This window comes from Agrilus planipennis, unplaced genomic scaffold (assembly GCF_000699045.2).
Source record: "Agrilus planipennis isolate EAB-ADULT unplaced genomic scaffold, Apla_2.0 scaffold111, whole genome shotgun sequence".
NCBI classification, from domain to species: Eukaryota; Metazoa; Arthropoda; class Insecta; order Coleoptera; family Buprestidae; genus Agrilus; species Agrilus planipennis.
Window position 1 is genome coordinate 191,485 of NW_020438907.1, and position 24,285 is coordinate 215,769.

The following is a 24,285-nucleotide window of genomic DNA, read 5'->3' on the forward strand; positions in this document are numbered from 1 at the left end:
GAATAAAATAATAAATATTATAGTTAGATAAACAACGTTAAAATTTAAACCATCACGTTGTGGATAGGCAGTGTCATTGTCATTGTTCTCCTGTCCACTGCGTGATTTAAATTTTAACGTTCTTTTTATTTAATTGTAATATTTATTGTTTTATTTATACCTTAATTTTTACAGCCCTTACTATAGCTCTGTTTTCAATAATTAAATTAGAGAGAGAAAGAAAAGGTAAATATTGAATTATGTATACAGAGGTCTACATTTTTGTAAATTTGTGAGCACCATCTCGTTGAAGTACTTAAAAATATTTTCTGAGGAATACTTACACCTATACACTAACCTTTATTCCTAGTTGACTAGACTATCCCTCAGATTAGAAACGTAAAAAAACTATTATCCAGACATAAAATTAGTTCATACTCGGGGTAACGTTGAAATCTCTCTTCGATTGTTATCAATGCGTTTCTACTTTGTGTGCACGTTAGAAAAAATTTTTTTTTGGTCAGTTTCTATCACTTTCTGTATTTCAAGATGCATTTTAGGCTAATCATTTATTCTAAGTTAATATAACTAAGAAAAGGAGGAAATCTTAACGAAATCTGGGCAAGTGATAGATAATCGAAAGTAAAATTATCTCGACAACAAAGTTGGTTTCAGAATGGCGAACAAAGAAAATTACTTCCTCTCAAACCAAACGAGTTCTTTAGAATTTTAGAACGAAATGGGTTGGAAATAGATTTCGATTGCGTTAAATTTGCTGTGACAGATAAAAGACTGAAACAGAACCACAGATTCAGCGAGCATTCCGATGATACATATCCCTTCGAGCAAATCGTTATGAACGAAATTGTAAAGGATTGTTATTGCCTGCTCAGATCTATATTTCTGCTTCCTACCTATACGTAAACTAAACGAAAACAAAATTTGTTCCGTAAGCATCGGCACTACGAACTAATATATATAAGCATTCTTTAAACTTAAAAGTTAAACAGCAAAGAAAATACATACAATAACAGATAACAAAAAAAAAACACATTTCTTCAACTGTTTCTACACATATATAAGCTTTGTACAATAAAACATACATCTAAGAAAACTATACAAAAATAGATTTTTTTTCAATAACATCCACATGTCCATTCTCCATTTCCTCATATGTTCCCCTTCCTATTTTTCAAAAATAGGATCAGCCCATTCCATCGACTTTTACCAATTCAACATATTCTTCTACTGATTTTTTTTTCGTCACACCCACCTAACACATGCATTAGTTACTCATCGTTTATTCCACACAGTCTACATTTTCTATCTTCATTTTTCAGCCAATACTTGCATCCTTTACGTTCATTTCCTAATCTGAATCTAGCTAAAATATTCATTTCTTTTTCTCCTAAATATTTTGGTATTAAATCACCCTGCCAATCATCCTATAACATATTCCTTGATCCTATCACGTATTTCGACTCTACTACATTCCAGCCGTTTCTTTCTAATTTATTCAACTGCTCCTGATTAATTTTTAAACCTCTTAGTGCCGCTTTAAATGTTTTTCCTACCACTATTCCACATTTTCTTTCCCATCTTATTCTGTGGTGAAGTGTGCTTTTATTTAATTGTACAAAAGCGTACATGATTCGCATAATGCGTTGTTGAATTTGACCGTCCTTAAAATTAGTACAGGAAGCGCAGCTTTTTATTAGGACATAATTTTTTTTCTTAATGTTGACAGAAGAAACATTACTCAATGCCAATCTACAGGAGTCCTCCTATTCCCCCATCTCCCTCCATGAGACTATCGAACCTTTTTTACTTTGGTAGTATGTAAAGCAAACAACTTAAAACAACGGTTTCTTAAGTGCAATAAGAACACAAGGGTGTTGTTTTCAAAGCTTCTACGAAAATGCGATTGTTGTGATAAAGCTTCTTTAAAACCTACTAGTTTTAATCACTCCTTGACGAAGTGTTTCAAGTTGTTCCAGTTTAATCAATAGAATTTTTGTTAGTTGTTGTTTAACAGCTCTTCCACCCATTTTCTCCGATTCACACCGTTAATTTCTTTCCGGTTCAAAAAGTCTTTCGGGAAATGAAGTGAATGAGGCAGGAACAGAATAAAGCCGTTTCACGAAAAGTCTGCCATTTCTTTTAACTTTACAACTTTTAAGTGAGTTCGACAAATGCATGTTCTAAAGACTACTAATTCTCTTTCGTTCAATTGAACTGCATTCTACATAAACATTTCCTTCCGTTATTAGTTATGAATGGGGAACTGAACTGTTACAGGTATTTTTATTCTCTTGTTTATCATGTTCCAAAGTTTGCTCGTTTGTCTTGAAATTAAAAGGAATGTTACAGAATTGCAAATTCTGCAGGAAGTAACTTTTCAGATAACGTTTAATGTTTGAAATTCCGGTCAAAGAGTATTTATCCTTTTGCATACATAAAATTTTTATATTACCGAATTATCATGTTTCTGAAAGATTGCATGGGAGTCATCAATTTAGTCATATACGATATAAGCTACGCCTGAAAATTGTAAGTAGAACTCATTATCGTCATAATATAGAGGATGCTCCTTTTTGATGTCATCTTCCGGTATAATCAGAAGTGTTACATAGATGTCATTATTTTACTTGGGGAGAGTATACCCAATAACGGTATAGGTCAAATTTTCAAAATTTAAATCAAAGTAGTTTCCGAGATATAATGGGCCGTCACCGTGAGATACCCTGTATATTTTCTACATAATATCGAATAATGAAATAATCCTAGCTATTTCACAAAACATCTAGTGCTAATTGAATGAAGTAATTAAACACAGTAAGTTTTAGTTTATATTACATTATGGCTGATCAGTACTACGGAAAAATTAATGGTGAAGAAAGTACATGAAAGAAAAACTGTACCACTCTGCGTGCGAATGCATTGTTTGATATTGTCACAGTCAATTTATTTTTATATTTGTGGTAATAGCACTAACTTTGCTAATCGAATAGCAACAACGGAGTGCATGCTATTACTACTGATAGTCACACGTGCAACTGACCTGTTTGTGTACCAGCTGCTGCGATGGTCACGAGTAGGTATGAGTGTCTCGTCACTTAACGCTTGCTAGTTAACTGAGATACTTTTTGTGCATACTTTTTGCATCCCCTACATTGTGTCGCTATCACGAGATTCACTCTACACTGCATCCAAATGCTACCTTTCAAATACTGATCAGACATATGTACAGTTAAGGAGAAGTCACAAATATGTATAGTCTAATCTCCAATGAACTTGAGAATGAAAATATTACTTACTGCGAAGACAATAAAAATAAAACAAAACTTAAGGCAACCGAAAATTTGTTGTATAGATTAAAAGAAATTACAATTATCAAAATATTTTTCATGTTTTTGCTTGGTAATGCCCTCTCTTTTTGACTTCATTTGACTTTGGAGTATATTTTATTATATTAAATAAAGAAATTCGACCTTGTTGAGCATAACGAATTCCACTAAATGTAGCATTGTACTACAGATGGCGTTTACCGTGCCATTTGTAGGATTTCATTTATTATATTACTTTAACCAACTGCAACTAGCCATTTTAAATAAAATTTAGATAAAGTAGTAAATTAGTTTATCTGTACAATTTGGTCATAATGTACATAATGCGCAACTATTATGCATAGTCTTTATTTAATCAATTGTATGTAATACATACACAAGAAACATTCGCTCGCCCAAAATTTTAACTGTTCCGCACTACTTTTTAATTAACGTGGAATACCCAGACTCTTAATTCAATGTATGGTACATGTCGGACGATTAAATATCTACAACAAGAAAACCAACAGAATAAGTTAATTTTTTTAATTTAATTTCGTAAGCTGATCCCTTCTTTTAAATATTTAATCAACGCCCCTGATAGGGATACTGAAGAAAGAGGGCTGTAATTATTATACCTAACATTGCCTACTTTTGCCAATGCGCATCCACGCCATTTTAAAATTTCCACCAGCTTCAAGCGTCAGGCTTCTACATTACTTAGTATGTTTATACATTTAAAGAAAACTACTTTCTCAAGTTAGTTACGATACATGATATTCTAAATTTTAATGTAATGTCTTTTTGTTACAGTGGCATACGTCAATTTGGGTTCAGCACTTATTGCCGCCGGTAGATGTCAAGAGGCTGTATCGGTGTTACGTCAAGGGTCCCGACTTGACGGCCACGGTTTAAAAGACAGGCGAGAACACGAATCGGCTCGTGTATCAGCCCTTCTTCAATTAGGGGCTCTTTATTCCGATCAGGGTCGGCTCCATAGAGCATTAGCCGCTTATCGAGAAGCGGCACATTCCCTGCCGAAGCACTATCCTCCTCAGGTACATATTTTATCGCTTAATGGATTTCCCTGAAAACCAATTACTTTTTTTATTTAAGGCACCAAATTCATTTCTAGTTTGTAGTTCTAAGCGTCACGGTTCACATGTTTTAAATCTGACACATCTTGGTACCACAACTGAAATAGAGCGTTGTGATTGGTTTAATAGCATCTCATGAAGTTAGTGTTGTTGTTGCCATGGAATACATGGCAATACTCATACTATGAGCAATGAAAATATTTGTCAAACCAAATAAGAGATGCTACTAAATTAATAAAAAAGGCGCATTCCAACTTCATATGTTACCGGATTCATGATGCGGTTCTAGATTAACAATAAAAAACAGCTAGTGCATAATCAAATAATTCTAATTGTTTTGCTGTAGTGTTTTAAATAGGTATAATAAAAAGGAAAACCTCCATTCTTATAAAATATTTCTTAGCAAAATGTTTTGAAAATATATATGTTACCGGAAATGTATGAAATTCCGATATTGTAGATACTAGGAAATTTATAAAACTAAAGCTTTCTATGAAGAAAATGAATAAAACAAGTTAGTAAACTAAGAATCAGAGTTATCTGTGTTTACGCGGTTCTGTGCGATCGCCTGATGCATATGCATTGATGACGTTATTGTTTGGTTAGATTAGGTTTGGAGAGATATAAGCATTAGTGATAGTAGTATAGCTGTAGGGATACTGTGACAGTTCGAAGGCCTCTCCATTCTCAGTCGCTTCCCATAATGTCTAATGACACCTTAGAGGTCATTCTTCGTGCGGAAGACCGAAACGTCGTGCCCCCGGTTGCAAAAATTTATTTTGTTTGATCTTCAAGACACCTTAGAGGTCATTCTTCAGCTGACGAGGACTTCTTAAGAGCCTCTGGATTGTCCTCATAGTGGGCGGAGGCTATTGGAATTTGAATTTCGCACGTTTAAAGATCAATGCTGAAGAAGTAGACCACAACCTTCTTCTATTGACCTTCTTCCTGGAAGTCTTTCAAGGCCATTCTTCAGTCACTACCACCACCCCTTTTTAGAATACGGTTAATTTTTGTAATCTTAATTAGTGGAGCAGCACGCCAATGTTTGCCCAACGTTGTTGAACTTTGACCTTTTGAATATTTTGTGACGTAATTGGACTTTGGTCTTTTGAATTTTTGTGTAGATAAGGGAAACGTCACAAAACAAGTACAAGGTAATATAAATACTTATACACATTATATAGAAGTTTTAAAAATTCAAAGTTCAATTATAAATATTTCTATAGTTAATAGATCGTCAACCTACTATGAGATTGTGACCGAAGAGTCCATAGCCAGGTGATACGAGGGTGTATCTAACAATGAATAGTTTACTGCAAAACTAATATTAATCGCACTCCTTCTGTTACTGTACTGATTTTTGTAGTGGATTCACTGATGGACGGACTGTCTCTCCGACCTACACTCAGGTGTAGAGCAGGAGGGTTTTTATAGCATCTTTAAGGAATTATGAGAATGGATTTAATAATGGTTGGGGGATGACGGGTGAAATAAAGGCAGAGTACAAGCGAAATAATGCCTATGGAATATAAATTATTCGCTCAAATGATCCAAGAAAACCACGGAAAACCTTGGACCAAGGTAGATGCATCTAAAATTGAACCCGTGTCTTCCCAGTGCCAGACTTTGGAGAGGAAAATAGCCATAAGCAGAATTACTATTCGCTGAAGTGGGAAGCGTGGGTAGGAACGAGGCGGCTATGAGAATGAGTTATATTTTAATATTTTTAATCTACTAATTATTAATACAGTCGTTTGAATAGAGAGAAACAATTTCAATTTTAGTAGATGTTATCTTCATCAGCCAATAGATAACGAATCTTTCATTTGAGATTTCCAACATGACTAATCTTTTTAGACGTATCTGTCACTTGCGTAATAATCCAGACACGAACACTAATTCCTCCTATGCATTTTAATTTATAGCAGGAGCGAATTTATTCTTCAATACAAGAGCTGGCATCTCGCCGAGAAAGGAATTTACCAATCTGTAGACTGTAGAACAACCAGCTGCCTCTTGACAAATGTGGCGTCTGATGATAATAGCCAAATAGAGACGCTTTCCATCTTCACACGTCTCGCAACTTACATATACTTTAATGATTCCGTCTACCGTGGAGTATATTCTATTAATTTCAGTTTATCTTTGTGCTCTGCGTTTTAGGAGCGTTGTTTCAACGGATAATTAATAAAACGGTGTCTCCCTAAAAACCAATTCAGCTAATGGAGTGGCTTCTGCAGACTGCCATCAGGCTAAATATTTTGCACTTAAACTAATGATACAGATTGAAAGGCGGTTAAGTAATAATGTCAAAAATTCCATAAATGACGTACAGTACATACAAAAGTTATTACTTTCACTGTTTAGTATGATATAAAATTATTTCCCAATGAGATATAGGTATTTTCTTATTCTGAAATTCTAATACCACACGTTACCTGCACTGGGGATATATCTAATAAATCATATATCTATACTAAAATAATAGGCGAAAGTATTACATTGGTAAACAAATTTCTTAAGAAAATTGTGTTTAAAAAGTTATAGGTTAGAAATTCTTTATAACATCCACATCGCAGAAAATTCTATACAATAAATACTTTGATGCATTCTTGTGTGTATTAAGATGCTTGGAATGTGAATAGAGCAGATTGTATAATTCTTAGGATTTAACGTGGACCCAGGAAGCATCCATACCGGGTAAATATACCAGGATAATTTCCTCTTGCTTTCTTAAGCAGAACAGTTAGAAGAATTATGCGAAGGTACCGAAACAATTACAGTCTTTACTAAATCCTAAATTTAAATTTGAACAACTGGAGAAGCAACCGGCATGGATGAAGATTTCAAATTTCCGATTGGAGTCCTGTGCCCATGGGCAACATAAAAAAACAAGAAGGAAATATCTAAATGAGAAATGTTATAATTTAACAACGAATTTAATTTATTTCTGAGTACCTTCAAAACAAGACAATTTCACCATGAATACAAGCGCCCTGTCCCAAAAAATACCCATCTATGTTGGAACTAACTAGAATTGTACAAAGAAGGATGAAAAAAAGGGCGGACGAACTATTAGGGGGTGATCGATTCAGTTTAGAAGAATTAGACGAACGCGGGAAGCCATTTAAAAAAAAATGAAAATGTTAAATGGGACAATACGTTGGGGATGAGCTACAGAGATAAAAGAGTGATACTTAGTTTGTATAAAGAGTAACAGGCAGTTATAGAGCTGGATCTGCAACGTAGAGAAGTAAATATTAGGAAGGAAGTCAGACAGGGATGCACACTGTTACCGCTACTTTTTATTCTATACATCAAAGACGCGTTCAACATCATTAAAGATAGTACAACTGTAGGAATAGATGTACAGGGGCAAAAGATTAGTATGCTTCGATTTGCAGATGATATAGCAGCATTAGCATCTAGCAAGGAGGAGTTAGAGATAGCTATAAATAAAATAGAAGCGGTATTCACAAAACTGTATATGAAAGTAAATAAAAGTACCGGCGAATGATGAGGATACCGAGGATAGAGAATGTTAGAAATAAGGAGGTATTAGAATGAATAGGAGAACAGAGGACTCTATGGAAGTTAATAAGAGAAGGCCAGATAGGTTGTTAGGACACCTTCTTAGTCATGAAGGTCTAGTCAGAGACATTTTAGAGGCGGAAATAGGAGTTAAGAGGAGTAGAGGTAGACTTAGATTAGATTACTGTTCGCAAATAGTTAAGGATGTGGGTTTTTCTAGTTTTGGGGAAATGAGACTATTATCTCAGGATAGGAAAAAGTGGAGGTGCGTGTCCAACCAGTCTTAGGATTGACGGCCTGATGGTGATGATATGCTGGAACACTCGATTTTATTGCATACGAAGCCTGGTTCGAATTTTTTCAGAGAATTTTTCATCTGTTAATATTTTGTAGACTTCAGTGCATTATTTCCGTTATTTATCTGAAAATCTTCTATTTTTCGAGTAATTATGTGAAAGGATTACATTTAAAAGCTCAATTTGTATGGAATTTCGATTTCCTAAGTATTTTACAGTAATTACTGAAACAGACTTGTGTTTCTAAAATGTTTTTCGTATCTTTTAGGTATTTAACTAGAGCAGTGTAGATAATAATAATCTGTAAAAATTCTTAAGCAAGTAACACCCACTTGGAGCAGAGTGCTTAAGCTATTAAGTTTCTTAATTTTTAGTGCTTAGTAATTACGACGGTTGCTAATATATCTCGTTGCCTCGTAGTTAAATTAGTCTATGATTTGCGGAGGTCGCGTTTTTAGGTAATTCGATTAAGTTTCTGGCAGAAAGCCATCTAATTTATTTTATTTCGTTCCAGAGTGTTTTTAATCTTTTGGGGGAGACTTTGGCACGCCTTCAACAAGATGAAGAGGCCGAAAGATGGTATCGAGCAGCCCTTTCGGCCAAACCTGACCACATTCCAGCTCATATCACCTATGGAAAACTTCTAGCGAAAAATGTAAGTAGAATAACTTTGTCTATTTGTTAAAGCCTTGCAGTATTAAAAGTAAAATTGAACTATTATCAAAAATTTCAAGGTCAGTTCTAATTTATACACTTTTCATTTTTTCGTAGAGAATTCCGGAGCTGTAAGACTTTATTTAATTCAGTGTAAAACCGACACCAATGTTTCGCCTCTCATTGTGAAACTTTATCGAGTTATGTTTTACACTACACTAAACGTCCTGAGTACTTTTCGGTAGCAAAGTTACATTCTCATCGGAGACTGGAATTCACTTCAGTAAAGTACGTTTGTGTCGTGTTTTGACGTTGGGGTTTGAGCTTTTCACTGTTGCACAACATCGCCCACGCCTTTCTAGCGTCTAGAAACCTTGAAAGTCTCACAGGAAGAGACGAAACGTTGGCGTCGATTTTACATTAGATTAAATTAAACTTAACAATGCTGATTGGCTCTGGTTTCCTACTCTAATTTGTGTAATATAACGCTTATCATTTGTAAACTATATGTGTAAACCGCAAAATTACTGAAATATTGTGTTTACGACATCGACATAGTCTGTATAAACTATAACTAGACAGGGTGTCCCATTTATAATAATTAAAAAAAAAACATGGCTTCCTGACACACAATACAACAAAAAAGTGTTATACAATTTTTCAATCCAGTGACAATTGAGCTCGCAAATCGTTTTTGTAAATTTGAACGTACAATTTGTTTTATTACGGGCCTGGATCTAGGCGACTAACGTCGCTCAGCTGATCTAGTGTGGATGTAACAAGTACCTATTGGGAAGAAGCCGAATGCACTTCCACTTTGTAAAAAAAAAGGTAAAAGTGAAAAAGAAAGGCGTACCTTTTATAAAAAATGTTGAAATTGTCCGCCATTCGCTTCAATGCAACACTGACAGCGGCGGACCCGGTTGCTGCGAATTTTGGGCCAAGATACCGGGAATATTTTGAATTATACGATAGGCATTGGTAATATAACTCACCACCAACTGACGGTTGAATAAGAACCCTACTAGAATGCACTATTAATAACACTACTAATTTACGATCATGGGATTTTCGATTGTGATAGATACGTAGTTTTTCTAACATGGTCAGTCATCTAATGAGCCTTAACGCGAGTGCATTTTCTTCGCCTGATCCGTAACTTAACACCAAACATAAACAATAACATTACTCAAAAAGCAGCTGATTCCGATCTACTGAAGGTGAGTTTTTCTATGATCAGCTGGCAATCGTAATTAATTGTGCAGGGCCGGCATCAAAACTGTTATAATTTTTTATTTTGTTTCAAAAATCAAAAGTTTTATGCTCCAAATGCCCGTAGGAGTCTGTGGTATAAATATTAATTATTATAACTGGGACACCCTATATAAATACAGAGCACACTTTTCGGTTTCTACATTTTTGTAAGTGTAACAGTGAGTATGCTATGTTTTATAAAAAATTGAAAAAAACACGTTTTCGGTAAAAGAGGGTAAATAAATAAAATATGATAAACACTAGACATCGGTGAACATTGATATCTCGGTTAATTTTTATCGTGCAAAAACGAATAATAGAAGAAAATACGACTTTTTTCAAGGGTTAGCTTTCCTCTGAACACTTATATATACCTAAATTGCCCAACAAAAGAGTTATAGACAATTTAATTAATGAAATAAATAAATCGGCGGTTTTTTTTTTTTTTAAATTTTCTATTTCGTTTGTTATGTTCGATACTAAAAATGGTAAAAAGAAAATTAAATAAAGTATTTCGACGGAAAATTCAATTTTAATATTTGTGCACTGCTTACGTAACAGTAGGCACTTAACTTTTGTGATGTTGTAAAGCGTGAGTTGATACATAAGTTATCTTTTATTTTTTACTTACTTAACTGCTTTTTATGCATATTTTAATTTAAAACTAAAAACCATCGTGAAATCCGTAGTTAGGAAATACTCCGCGTGAATGGCTGCGGCCTTTTTTCTAGATATGCAGGCAATTACGTTTCAACTTGAATACTTGTTGCAATGCGTGATCAAATGCTTGTGGAAGAGTTAAGCCCTAATACTGATTTATATACATATTCTAATTCGCTTAATCAACAAAGTATTTCGCGTCAAACGTTATTGAAACATAAACGATGGAGTTTCAATTTCTTTTCCCTTCTACGAGGTATAGAAGCTCTATTTGATTTTGATTATACAGATTTTTCCGAAATAAATAATAACCTCCTAGGAGGTGGTAGGGTATTTAAAATAAGAAAATTAAGTTGAAAATACAGGCAAATTTAATTCCCGCTCAGGAGAGATATGCAACGCCGTATTCAATGAACTGGTCAGCACCAGTGTTGTAATTGTTTTGTATGTTTTGCTTATTATTATTGTTTAGTATTTATCAGTACAGTTGCTGCATCGTTATCATTTACAACAAATACAAACCTTGCAAGAAGATGTTATAACAGTATTAGCATCTAGAAAAGAGGAGTTAGAGATAGCTCTAAATAAAATGGAAGTGGTATTGACAAAACAGTACTGTATGAAAATAAATAAAAGTAAAACAAAAATACTGGTATGCTAGGGGAGAAAAAGTAGGGAAAGAGCGATTATAAAGTAAGGAGACGAAGAAGTGGCCGACTTTAGATATCTAGGAAGTCAGATAAGTCAAGACGGAAGGAGTAGTAGGGATATAAAGCAGAGGATAGCTCAGGGTCGTGTCGCCTTTAATAAAAAGAAGTCACTTCTATGCTCGCGAACGGTTAACTTAGAAATTCAAAAAAGGTTGTTAAATGTGTATGTTAGGAGCACGACACTGTACGGTTGCGAAACATGAACGGTGGGCGCGCCATAAGAAAAAGTTAGAAGAGTTCGAAATGTGGTGTTACAGCCGAATGGTGAGGATACCGTGGATAGAGAAGCTTAGAAATGAAGAGGTATTAGAAAGAGTCGGAGAACAGAGGACCCTATGGAAGTCAATAAGAAATAGGCGAGACATATTAGAAGCAGAAACGGGAGTTGGGAGGGGTAGAGGTAGACCTACATTGGATTACTGTTAGTTAAGGTTAGGTTAGTTGAGGATGTGGATTGTTCTAGTTTTGGAGAAATGCGAAGATTAGCTCAGGATAGGAAAGAGTGAAGGTGCGTGTCCAACCAGTCTTAGGACTGACGACCTTATGATGATGATGAGCCAACTGCAGTAAGTAAGTAGGTACTTCTTCTTTTAACGTTGTTGCCTTGATGTATAGTTTAGTTAATCGATTACATCGAGAGTGTCGACGCCCGAACTATATCAACACTAAGAAGATGAAATCGTTGATTTTCATATAAGACAACCCCAAAACAGTACACGCAAAATATCACGCAACGTTAGCTCTTCTCATGTGACAGTGTGAGAAATGTCAAAGAAGGAAAGAATAGTTGTTGCATCCTTATAATTTACAACAAACAAGAAAACCTAGCAAGAAATTGATTTTCAGCGGCTAGTACGAGAAGAGGATTCAAATTTCGGATAATTTTGTGATATTTATGAAATATTCTAAAAATTTTTTTATTATTTAATTATTATTTNATATATTATTTTAATTAACTATATATAGTTAAATTTAGTCTACAGTTCTCAAAATATTTCATAGATTTTAAGGTTAGAATATGACCAAAGTCCGACAGTTGTGATATCAGATTCGGGTTTACAATTATTGTGGCATGTTATAATTTGTCTCTTTAAAATTTTTAGACCCCCAACCTATCGGCTATTATTATTGTAGCTAAAAGACGCTGTACTTGAGTGCATCCATGCTTTTTAATTTCAATGAAATCGGCAACGGAGTGAGTAAAACATTACCCATTTCGTCAACCGAATGGTGGATCGTCATCGTGAGGCACTGATTACAAATAAGATGAAATTTCGTCGCTTCTTTCCTGAAGGGATAAACATGGAAAAAGCAATTTCTTTGAGTAAACCATTAAACTGAACAGACCCAACTTATGATTTGTTGAAAGTAGGGGGCGTTTTTCAACGATATTTAAACACCACGTTTGCCTACATCTCTAAGGTACTATACGTTCATATATGAGGATACGTAAATATTTGTTTTATTCGATACCGACACACGCTATTACCACAACGCGACGTGACTTTTAATTAAAGTGAGTGGTTTGCAATAGACGGAAAATTTGCGAGATACTTGGTAATGTTTTTAAGTGCTTTATACATATTTTGAACTCATCTAATGGTCAAATATCAGCTAAAAAGGGAAAAGCGTTCCAACGGTGAGATGCAGAAGATGGGAAAACAAAAAATATGGAACGTAAAACAAGAAGTCTGGATCCCATTTACTTAACTGTACTTGTAAATATAAACAAAATTGCAAAAGGAGACTGTGGCGATGGGTATAATTAAACAAAGAGGGACTTACCCCAATTAACCGCAAGAGGCAATTAACCTCACACGTTAAGGGGAAGAGAGGGACAACGAAATGTGACGTGACAAGGGGTAGGAGGGGTCAAAAGCTTTGCGGCGTCACATGTCATAATCTAAAATAATAAAATGCGAAATTTTCATGTAAACGAGATCATCGGCGAGTGTTTTGCTTTGTCAATTATCTAAAATATTTGATTTTATGGTGCTTTTGTAGGGGTGAGAGAAGATAAAAGATAGAATATATACGAGTTAATACGCTGGTAGATAAATGCTTGCACTTGTAATAAGTAAATAAGTAAATAAACTGTATCTTTCTTACATAAGTGATTTAGTATACATCAAAATTATTAATGTGGTCAACTAACAGGTGTCAGGATGGTCAGGTCCATGTCCATGGCTGGGTCTAGCCTATAAATAAAGAAAACACAAGTGTGAGCGCTCGTGTCCCTCTCAACAAACATATGTGTGAGTTGATAATTCGTGTTCTATTGGCATGATTGTCAATGTATTACTGAATACATCAGTTACTGAAGAATGATACTGAGACGTGCAATGGACGTAAAGGGCAGAATCGCATTATGTCCGCTCCAGTATCACCTTTAGACGCAAATGGCTGTAACTCGTAATGCGCCGGTATTACTTATTCACATTACCACTAGTACTAAGATGTGCAATGAGCACAAAGGGCTGAACTCGCAATGTGCTCTCTTCAGATACTAGGGTTTGACCATTTACTTGGCATGGTCGGTACTGAGGGGTGCAATGGTCACAAAGGGCAAACTCGCAGTGTGACCTCTCCAGCTACCTTAATGAGAAAACTATCACAAAGGGCGAACTCGCATTGTGATTTTCTGCAAGTGACTACATCAAAACCACATACATACGAATTATCAACATCGAGTAATTATTTATCAATAACATTATTCATACAGGATATTCATTTATCAAGTGATTCAAAAGGTAGACAAATATAACAGGCAGAACGCTCAGTGAAAAAACTCACCCTTTTATAACAACAACACAACACTGCACACATTCACTGTCTTTAATACACTGCCCTGATTAAGTTTAAGACACAGGGAACGGGACAGTAGAAACTATATAGTATATGTATGTATTTACAAGATATTCCCATAGCTACATAGGCAATCTAGGGACGGAGCGAGCTCAAGATAAGTGTTATTCTAGTCTAAACAAATGAGTCCTTGAAATATTTTCGAACATACTGCCCTTGGTTGACTTTTATTTTAGGGTGTTTGAAATATTATATATTGAAATAATCTGAGTTCTTACACTTTTATTGAAGATTATTTTCAATGGGAATAATAACAAAAATTTGAATTGCTATTTCAATTTAATTATTTCTACATTTAAAATTGAAAAATTTGTGACGTCACTGCAGAAGGGGGCTTCACAACACACAACGCATGTGACAACGTAAGACAAGGACAGGGAGGGGGGTTAAAAAATCATAAAACTTGTGATGTAATTTATGGATGGCCCCTTATGGGTCTATCTAGGTAGGTATATATGTTTATGTTGTCAATGCATTTTCAGATTTCAGATGTATTTAATTTGAAGTTGGTTGTTTAGGCGCCCATGTTTTAAAACAAATGATGCCAACAATATGACAATGGCATTTTAGAGATTATTTGAGCAATTAAAAGAATCCAGGGTTAAATGGGCAATAATTAGCCACAGTCACGTCATTTAAATTTCATCAGCCAATTTTCAACAAACATACAACACATATCGGGTAAAGACAACATCATAGGAGACACTTTTTTACGTATTTTAAAAGTATCAACTCCCATTTATTACGAAGCCCTTGCAACTCAACAAGAGTCCGATGGAGAATTTCAATCATATCTCAATTCTAAGTTCCTACTATTAAAACGTATCCATATACCGGGTATAAACAAAGTTCTCTTCTGAAAGCATCAGGAACAACTAGACCATTCTTGACCTCATCGTTTCGCTTCGCCTTTTTCAACCACGTACATTCCTTAATGTACCCTGCTATTCGTGCATCTTTCAAATTAATCTCACAACGTTTCATCTGGTTATCAGCAAACAGTGATTGCGCAAAATGGGCACACGCATGAATTCCATGTCAAAAACAAAAATTCCCCTGCACGTTTCTGCCCCTTTGGGAATCTTCAACATGCCTTGAGTCAGATTCGAACACGTACACATACTTCCAGTCGTGATATCCTACTCTGAAGGATACCGCTACTGGCTCGCATGCGTAGATCGGTTCACACGTTGGCCCGAACTGATTCCCATCAAAGATCAAGAAGCTGAAACCATAGGACGTGCTTTCTACGAAAAAGGGATCTATCGATTTGGTGTAGGTTCACGGATTACTACAGACCACACCCATCACTAAGGAAGACCATTCGAATTTCAACTCTTATTGAACTGTCTCATCTAACGAACACTAACCACATCCATACCGCGGCATACCACCCTGCAGCAAATGGAATGGTCGGACGATTTCATCACAAGTTGACAGCTTCAATAACATGTCTTAAAGCAACAGCTTTACCCAGAATCTTCTCACTGGACTTTTAGGGATGCGAAGGAAGGAAGATCTGAAAGCAACAGTATATAAAAAGTCATCGCGTCTACCCAGAGAATTCTTCACCAAGCTCGCAAACCAATAACAGCCAACATCAACCTTCGTACAAACTTCGACAGCATTTCCAACTACTATAGCCTGTATCCGGAACAAGACATGTGGAAAAGAAGCCATTCATCTACAAGGACCTCGAAACAACAAAATACGTCCTAATTTCGACAGATCCTAAAAATTCGGTACAATTCTCTTTACTACGGCCCTTTTAAATTCAGTAGTTTTGCTGACGAGTAGTCAATAAACGACAATGAAGATAACGTTGTTTTGAGTGCTACTGTCGTCGTGTATTAGACGTCAAAGAACGGAACTGTGAGAATTTGTAACCCCTGAAAATTTTAAAAATAAGAATTTAAAAAGGGAAATCGTATGGACGTGACTTTCTCCTCGGTGGGGGGATGTTACATGGCATCCATAAATTTCTATTTAGGCCATTAGTACAAGGTTGGTACTACTGGGTCAATTATCAATCATTTAAATAGTGGGATCAATAATAATGCAAGGAGTCGAATTCGAAGATCGATCGAAGAATCACGAGAGGCAAATATGGTAGGATGGTGAGGCAGTTATCCTTCTTCACTCACCCTATGATGAGGCCTGCGCATACCGTCAACAAACTATACGTTCAGTAATAGAAACTAATGTTCAATGGCAGTAAAAATCGATACTCGACATTGCTGTTGGGCCATTGCTGTGAATTTTCGGTATATTTGGTGCATTTCTTAGTATTATTAGCTGGAGAGATGTTATTTAATTTACCTGTTCACTTTTATAATAGCTTAATTCATTATTACTAGCTTGTATAAGGAGACCAAACGGTCATTATGCAAATATTACCATCATCATCATAAGATCGTCAGTCCAAATTGGACTGGTTGGACACGCATCTCCACTCTTGTCTACTAATCTTCACATTTATCTAAAACTAGAACATCTCACATTCGTAACTATTTGCAAACAGTAGATCTACCTCTACGCGTTTTAACTCCTGTTGCTGCATCTAATATGGCTCTGGCTAGTCAAGGCGACTATTTTTAATTGACTTTCAAAGGGTCCTGTTCGGTGGTTGCAGTATTCGCTCACTGTCCCATATGTTCTTTCGGATTTTGTTGTTGACGAATAAATCACTTTTTTGTTTGTTCGGTTTTTATTTTGTACAATATGAACATTATGTATAACTTATTAACTATTTACTTGTATATTGAATATTGTTGGTTGATAATTGAATTGTTGTTGAATGTGAATTGATTAAATGTAGAAGCTTGAATGTTGAATTTCGAATTTTGAATGTTGAATACTGAAAATTTGCTTTCTCGTTGCACAAAATAGGCAACGCCTATCATGCAGAATTACCCCTTCACCGTCGCTACGCACCCCTCATGTATTATCTGTACATTCCGAAGTGATGACGTAGCGACGGACTTCGGTTTTCCATTAATGAATGATATTGTGAGACCCGGTCCGATCTCTTCGTTAAAATGACTGCATTACCTATTCTAAGAAACTAATATTTATCTATACTTACACAAATAAATACTTTAAAATTGAATAGAACTATAAGAAAATAAGTGTTGACTATCTAAAAATACGAACAAAATTAAATATTTACAAAAATTACGAACCCTAACAAAATTGAATATGTATATATACAAATATTAATTGATGACGCAACAGGTCCTCTGTTCTGCTATTCATTTTATTACTTAATAAACATTCCGCTAGAAATACGAAGATACAAATGCTGAAAAGTATATAAAAAACAAAATGAATATTACGACTCAACAGTGTCCTAGTAACCTATCTCGCCTATTTCTTATTGATTTCCATAGAGTCCTCTGTTCTCTTACTCTTTCTAATACCTCTTCATTTCTAACCTTCTCTATCCACGGTATCTTCATCATTCGCCGGTAACACCACATTTCGAACGCTTCTAACGTTTCCTTTTTCGTCGCGCCCACCATGTTCTCCATACGTACAGCGCCGCGCTCCAGACATACACTTTTAACAACTTCTTTCGAATTTCTAAATTAACCGTTCGCTACTATAGAAGCATAAAAAACGATTACACTAAAAAAATAAAATCCTATGGAATAAACAATAATTTGTCATTATTTTGGCAAATGTTAATATTTTTATTATTATTTTACTGCCGTCGTTTGTTGAATATGTATAAGTGTTGCTTTTGGTTTGTTTCAATCAACTTATTAGTCATTAATTTCTATTCAAATGTGTACATTTCCTAGGAATTGTATGAAATTCCGATATTGTACAAGAAAATGCTTTCTGTGAATAAAATACTCTAACATTTCATATAACATGTATATATCTGTGTATTAAAAAATCATTGAAACAATATTTTATACGTTTCCTAAATAGCCCCGGAATTGTAGGTATACATTTCCTAGATTTTATACATTTCCGGTAACATATTTATTATGAAAACTTTTCGAGACACGGAATTTACACTTTTTTCCAGTTTTCTTTTAATATTATCGCGATTCTATCTAATATATTATATTTCCATTTTATGGGTTCACTACAGTATTAGCAAATAATTCAGACGGTTGCGTCAGAGACTTAAATGTAGATGCTTTCCGCTTCTTAAAATCAAAAACAAAATTGTTTTTGCAATATAAATACTTTCTCAAATATCTGTTGAAGGCTTCGTGTTGATTAAAGGGCCAAATTACGACAGTAATTGTTTCGGAGTTTTATTCAATGCTAAGAATTAACTTTCTCTACACAGTAAAGCGACTGTCAAAGAGAATCGAATGAGTGGGCGTTTCTACTGTAGAGTTTCGACGTCCTAAAGGCGGTTTAATTAAATCTTAATAGCTACTTTGAAACTCTCGGCTTTTCTGAGAAATTGCTTTAATGAGATGGTGATTATATTTGTAAATAGGTTAGGTTTCTTGCTTCTTTAGGTTTCTTGCTTCTAGTTCGTAATTTATAGAAAGAGGACATTTAAATGACGATGTTACTGTTTGTTACAGTCGAGTCGTGCCGTAGAAGCAGAGCAGTGGTTCAGGAGAGCGCAGAAATTGGCACCAAATGATGCAAGCGTCTATCACTATTACGGTAAGTAACAAAGTCATTTTGTTTGAATATTTTCACGAGCATTAAGTTCTTGACTAGTAATTTATCCGAACTGCTAAACGTGGATTGTAACTTTGAACGCACTTATAAGCTCTGATAAGTAGACTCTAGGTAGATTGGATAAATCACCGACTAAACTGTAACTTCATAAGAGAACGCCGTTTAATAGCAGCTTATTCATGGTGTACAGCCACCCGCTGGTTTTTATTGTACAGTACGTAGGGCACTAGCAAAGTTCTGAGATATCGTAAAAATATTTACAGTATGAGTATCAAACTGTTATCGGTAACGCACCTGGATAAGTGAGAGCTAAAGGGACCGCGATCTGTTTTTCTCTTATAGAGATTTATCACTAACCCCAGTTTCTAGCTTACAGAGTTACAGGAGGAATCTGTTTCACTTATAAAGGTACATCAAAATACGGTTCGACAACACATTGAGTTTTCGTTTAGACATTATGAGGAAGTACAAAACCTTTCTTCGCAACTGCTTTTATGAACTGGCTGTAATAAGATTGTTAAACAAGTCGGTACGCACATTTGGCCATAATAAAATAATAAATACTTACTCGGTCATTCGAATACAACGTAAGTTCCTAGAATTATAGAAAATAACAACAGACGCACATTTGGTCATTCGAATGAAATAAGAGTGTCTTGAAATTTAAGAATGAGTCATAACATGGCAAAAGTTAACTGTCGCTTATAGAGGTATAGGCAAGTAGCAATTTCACTTAAAGAGGTTCACGTATAAAAAATGACTGTCGCTTATACAGGTTTTATGTTTCTCACTTATAGAGGCTTTAGAAGGGCAAAATGACGGGGCATGGCAAATATTCTCATTAATAGAGTTTTCTCGCTTACCCAGTTCTCACTTATCCAGGTTCGACTGTATAAAGAAGGAAGTATATCAACCGGCAATATCTTTTAATGAATTTTTAGTTAGTATATCTAGATATTAGAGTTAACGCACCGCGATTTTCATTGCCCTATAATTTTAAGCAAAGTTTGAGTGCTGATAATTGTCAGTGAATTAAAATTTGTATTTCATGAAAAAGCACTGTCCTATAATTCAGAGTATCGATGGTACAAACTGTGTACAAACAGTTCCAAAGAGGAGATTCTGACGATTCTTGATTCGGATGGTCTTCAGAAAACATAACCGCTGATAGATATATAACTCATCAGCCTCATAAGGTCGTCAGTCTTTAGACTGGCTGGATACGCACCTCAACTATTTCCTATCCTGAGCTAATCTTCGCATTTCCCTAGAACTACAACAACCTATATCCTTAACTATTTGCGAACAGTAATCTAATCTAGGTCTACCTCTACTCCTCCTAACTCCTGGTTGTGCCTCTAATATGCCTCTGACTAGACCTTCATGCCTGAGAAGGTAGTAGTAACCTATCTCGCCTATTTCATATTGACTTTCATAGAGTCCTCTGTTCTCTTACTCTTTCTAATACTTCTTCATTTCTTACCTTCTCTATCCACGCTATCCTCATCATTAACCTGCAACACCACATTTCTAACGCTTCTAACATTTCCTTTTCCGCCGCGCCTACTGTTCAAATAACTGACAAACACATAAAAAGAATCATGGAGATTAGAGTACCATCAATTGACGCTATTTTACATGATCATCTTAAAGTTAAAAAAGTTTGAACGTTGTGGGTACCGCATCTTTTAGACTCGAATGTGGTGTAGTAAGAAATGCTGACTATGTTTGATGGCGGGAAATCTCCTCACATGAAATGTACTGTAACATGTGATACTACTACGACGTGGAATATAAATTTGAAAACAAGATAAGGATCTTTGTAGTCTTTGTAGATAAGAAACAGCCGACCACGGTCAACTAGTGTCGGTCATCGAAAAAGAAAGTGGTCGTAGTCTTCTTAGGCAAATTGGGTATAATGGCGAGAATGTCTTGAAGAACAGAAAGTTGTCACCCTAACATGGTACACAGAGATTAGTTTCCTTCAAGTTATTGAGTCTCTCAAAAACGTCCGGCCTAACTCGAGCATTGGTACTTGGCGGCTACATTACGATAACGCACCTACATATCTCGTTCAATTATCTCAATTGGGCTCCTAAATTAAAGGATAAACTTTTTAAAATTTTTGGTGGTTGGTTACAGGGTATGAAAAAGTGTATGGCAGCCGACGGAAATTATTTAGAAAAAAATACAGGTGTCCCATACATCAAATGTTTGGCAAGGGCGTTTATGAATGTATCGATTCGTCAAACTGAATCTACAACGCAACATATATGCGTGATAGGATAGGTTTGTCATTTGTATATTTATAGTTGATTAAAGACTATTTATGTTCAGTTTATAGATATACTCGTAAACCACTAGTCAATAGTCAGCAGTAAAGAAAATATCTAAGCTAACTAATGTCTTATTAATTTTGCGGTAAAAATTTATTTTTAAATGAACTTTTAAATACTGGGAAAATAGTATTGTGTAGATCTCGTGGATCTATGCGAATCTAACGGAGCGTTAAACGAAATAATTGTTTGTCCATAGTTATGGAACGTGCAGCATTTTATGAACTATAATTTTGGAGAACTCCTTGACGCATGAAAAGTTAGTTTCAGTGGGTAATAAATCACAAAATATTCGAGGAAAATCGAAACCAGCACATGTTCAGTTGAGTCGGATAAAAGGACTGTCGAATTTCAATGTTACGAGAAGCTTCCGCAGAACGTATTTATTTTTAAAAATGAATGGAACTATATAAAGAATGCTAATTTGATATACTCTGAAATAACTTACCTGAAGTAGCTTCAAATTTATTTAATTGTGTGATTTAGAATTTATTAAATATATTTCGCTTCATCCATATTTAATTACGAAGAAGAACACTAATAGTGAATGGAAGCTTTACCAGCTAAACGTGAATATAAAAAATGAACTTTATAAATTTCGAAACAGTGACCTAGGGTATTTGTTAGGTATTTTCAAATAGTTATTTTTATTATTGGAATAACAGTAAGGTTGTACAAAGAACAGTAAAAATTTATTCACTGCGAACCCATAATTTGTATTATGGACTTCAGTGATCAAATTAGACATCTTAGGGTCTCATCGGTATCGGACCACAAAATCATATGTCCCGTATTAGATTCCAAAAAAGCACTTTTGTTAACTATATATGCACATATTTGTTCCATAATTACTCATGCCTGAGAAAGTGTCCTACCAACGTATTTCGCCTATTTTTGATTAACATCCATAGAGTCCTCTGGTCTATTCTTTCTAATACATGTTCATTTCCAACCCTTTCTGTCCATGGTATCCCCATCATTCGCCGCTAACCATTTGTTTTCTACCGTCCATGTTTCGCACCCGTACAGCGCCGCGCTCCAAACATACACCTTTAACAATCTTCTTCGAATTTCTGAATTAACCATATTTTGTAAGTGCAAGCCTGTAATAGTTCTTACTTTCGCTACTAGAGGTCCGGACTGAATATGTCAGATCCCAATAGTACTGGAAATTTTCATAAATGTATTAGTATCTACTTAATATTTGTTTCGTCGAACGTTGGTTTTTTCAGGCGCAATATTTACCACTTGTCTAATAGTAGTAAGTAGTGCATCAGAAGAAGTCAATAATGTTTGGCGAAACAATGTCGAATATGCATTTAAAAGTAATGCAATCTTTTAATTTGCATATATTAACTGCATTTTCCTGTTAAGTATATCGTTTTCTCAGAAAGGCATGGAAAATAGAAGGTAGTTATTACGTTGAAACTGCGTCCTCTTTACTACCTGGATTCGATATCATGTGCCTGATATCAGATTGTCGGAACTTCTTCCTAGTGTTATAGACACGATCGATGTTTATACGATGCCTTGAAGCACAATGTTTTTGATATTAGTTTATCTAGGTATGATAGAGAAACGCTTACCGACATGAGCGCCAATTCATTTTTTTTTATTTTAATATTACGCTATTTTTCCCAAGAAAATTAGATAGATGAGTAATAATTTAATTCGAAGCGAATGAGTCTAAAGGGCATTATCATGTACTAATAAAGAATATAAAACAATTGTCCCTGCAGGATGAGCGACTGCGCAATACAAAATGTCTTTATTTACGCGCAAAATGGATGCGCAGTATCTTACTACGCAGTGGACGACATAGCTAGATTTAGTGACGCATATTATTCCTACTTCTAGTCTTTTTTATTCTGCTTATAACTTTAAGATTGGATTGGGTACATAACAATTACATTTTTATATAATTTAACCCTATGTAAGTGACGGGCTATAATTATTCAATATGGTATGTGCCGTCGCTTAATTGGCATTAATTAAAAACACCTACAATAAAAGGTTATTGCAATTCCACATTATTACCGAAGAAATGGTCAACAAAGAACTACAGTACGTCTAAAATCTCACCACTCATTGTTCAGTACCGCCACCCTCATATTGAAAACGTATAAAATTTATGTTTATTCAGCACAATTGACACCAGTTGAAATTCATCAGTCTTGGTTATTTATAATTGATTTTTCCGTCTTTTGTTGCCTTTTATTATTCTTTCTTTGTTTTTTTGTGAGTAGTTCGTATATATATTTAGATAAAATAAACTATTTCAGCTAAATATTAACTCAGTAATTGCTTGATCAGTTCTGTTAAAATTAATCAGTAATTATTCTTCAATCCGAAGAAAATAGATTTCCTGTTATTTTATTGTGGAGAGTCGCGAAATCTTTTTGAAGTAGTCTAGCAAAATTTTCGTGTGCGCCGAAGAGTACATAAATTTCCTCTTTTTCTACTAAAAAAAAAAAAACGAAATATGAATAAGTATCTGTTTTACCATTAATTTTCTTTAAATGAACGTATCCGAATTTACCGGAACGTTTTTTTATTTTATTCAGTTGATTATGTTACTACTCAAAGCCTAATTTGTAGATACGTGGTACACAAAAATATAGGTATCATGTGTATATTCACACTTTCAGGAATTTCTGTGTCGAACAGTGGTGAAGCTATCACTATATTGGTCGTTTAATGACAAGAATAAATTTATGAGATCGGATATTAACGGGCTTGTATTACTACCTGTTGTACTGTGAATAAACCCCTGTGGTTTTGTTTCAAACGATAGGTGAACCTTCCGAAAAGTAGCATCGTAGATTTAATTAAATCTAGTTGCTCTGTCGAGGGTGTTGCGTTGGCTAGTTCAGAAATTTATAGGCAAAAATTATAAAGACTTTAATAAAACTGTTACG

At 35.0% G+C, this 24,285-nt stretch overlaps 1 protein-coding gene across 1 annotated transcript in view; it reads left to right on the forward strand.

The window, feature by feature from the left end:
• The window catches only part of LOC108736959 (transmembrane and TPR repeat-containing protein CG4341-like), a 193,377-nt gene that overhangs the window by 105,498 nt on the left and 63,594 nt on the right, over positions 1–24,285 (forward strand). The window contains exons 3-5 of the mRNA XM_018469581.1: positions 4,119–4,363; positions 8,747–8,887; positions 18,929–19,013. Of these exons, the coding sequence (XP_018325083.1) occupies positions 4,119–4,363; positions 8,747–8,887; positions 18,929–19,013 (471 nt within the window). The remainder of the gene's footprint in view (positions 1–4,118; positions 4,364–8,746; positions 8,888–18,928; positions 19,014–24,285) is intronic.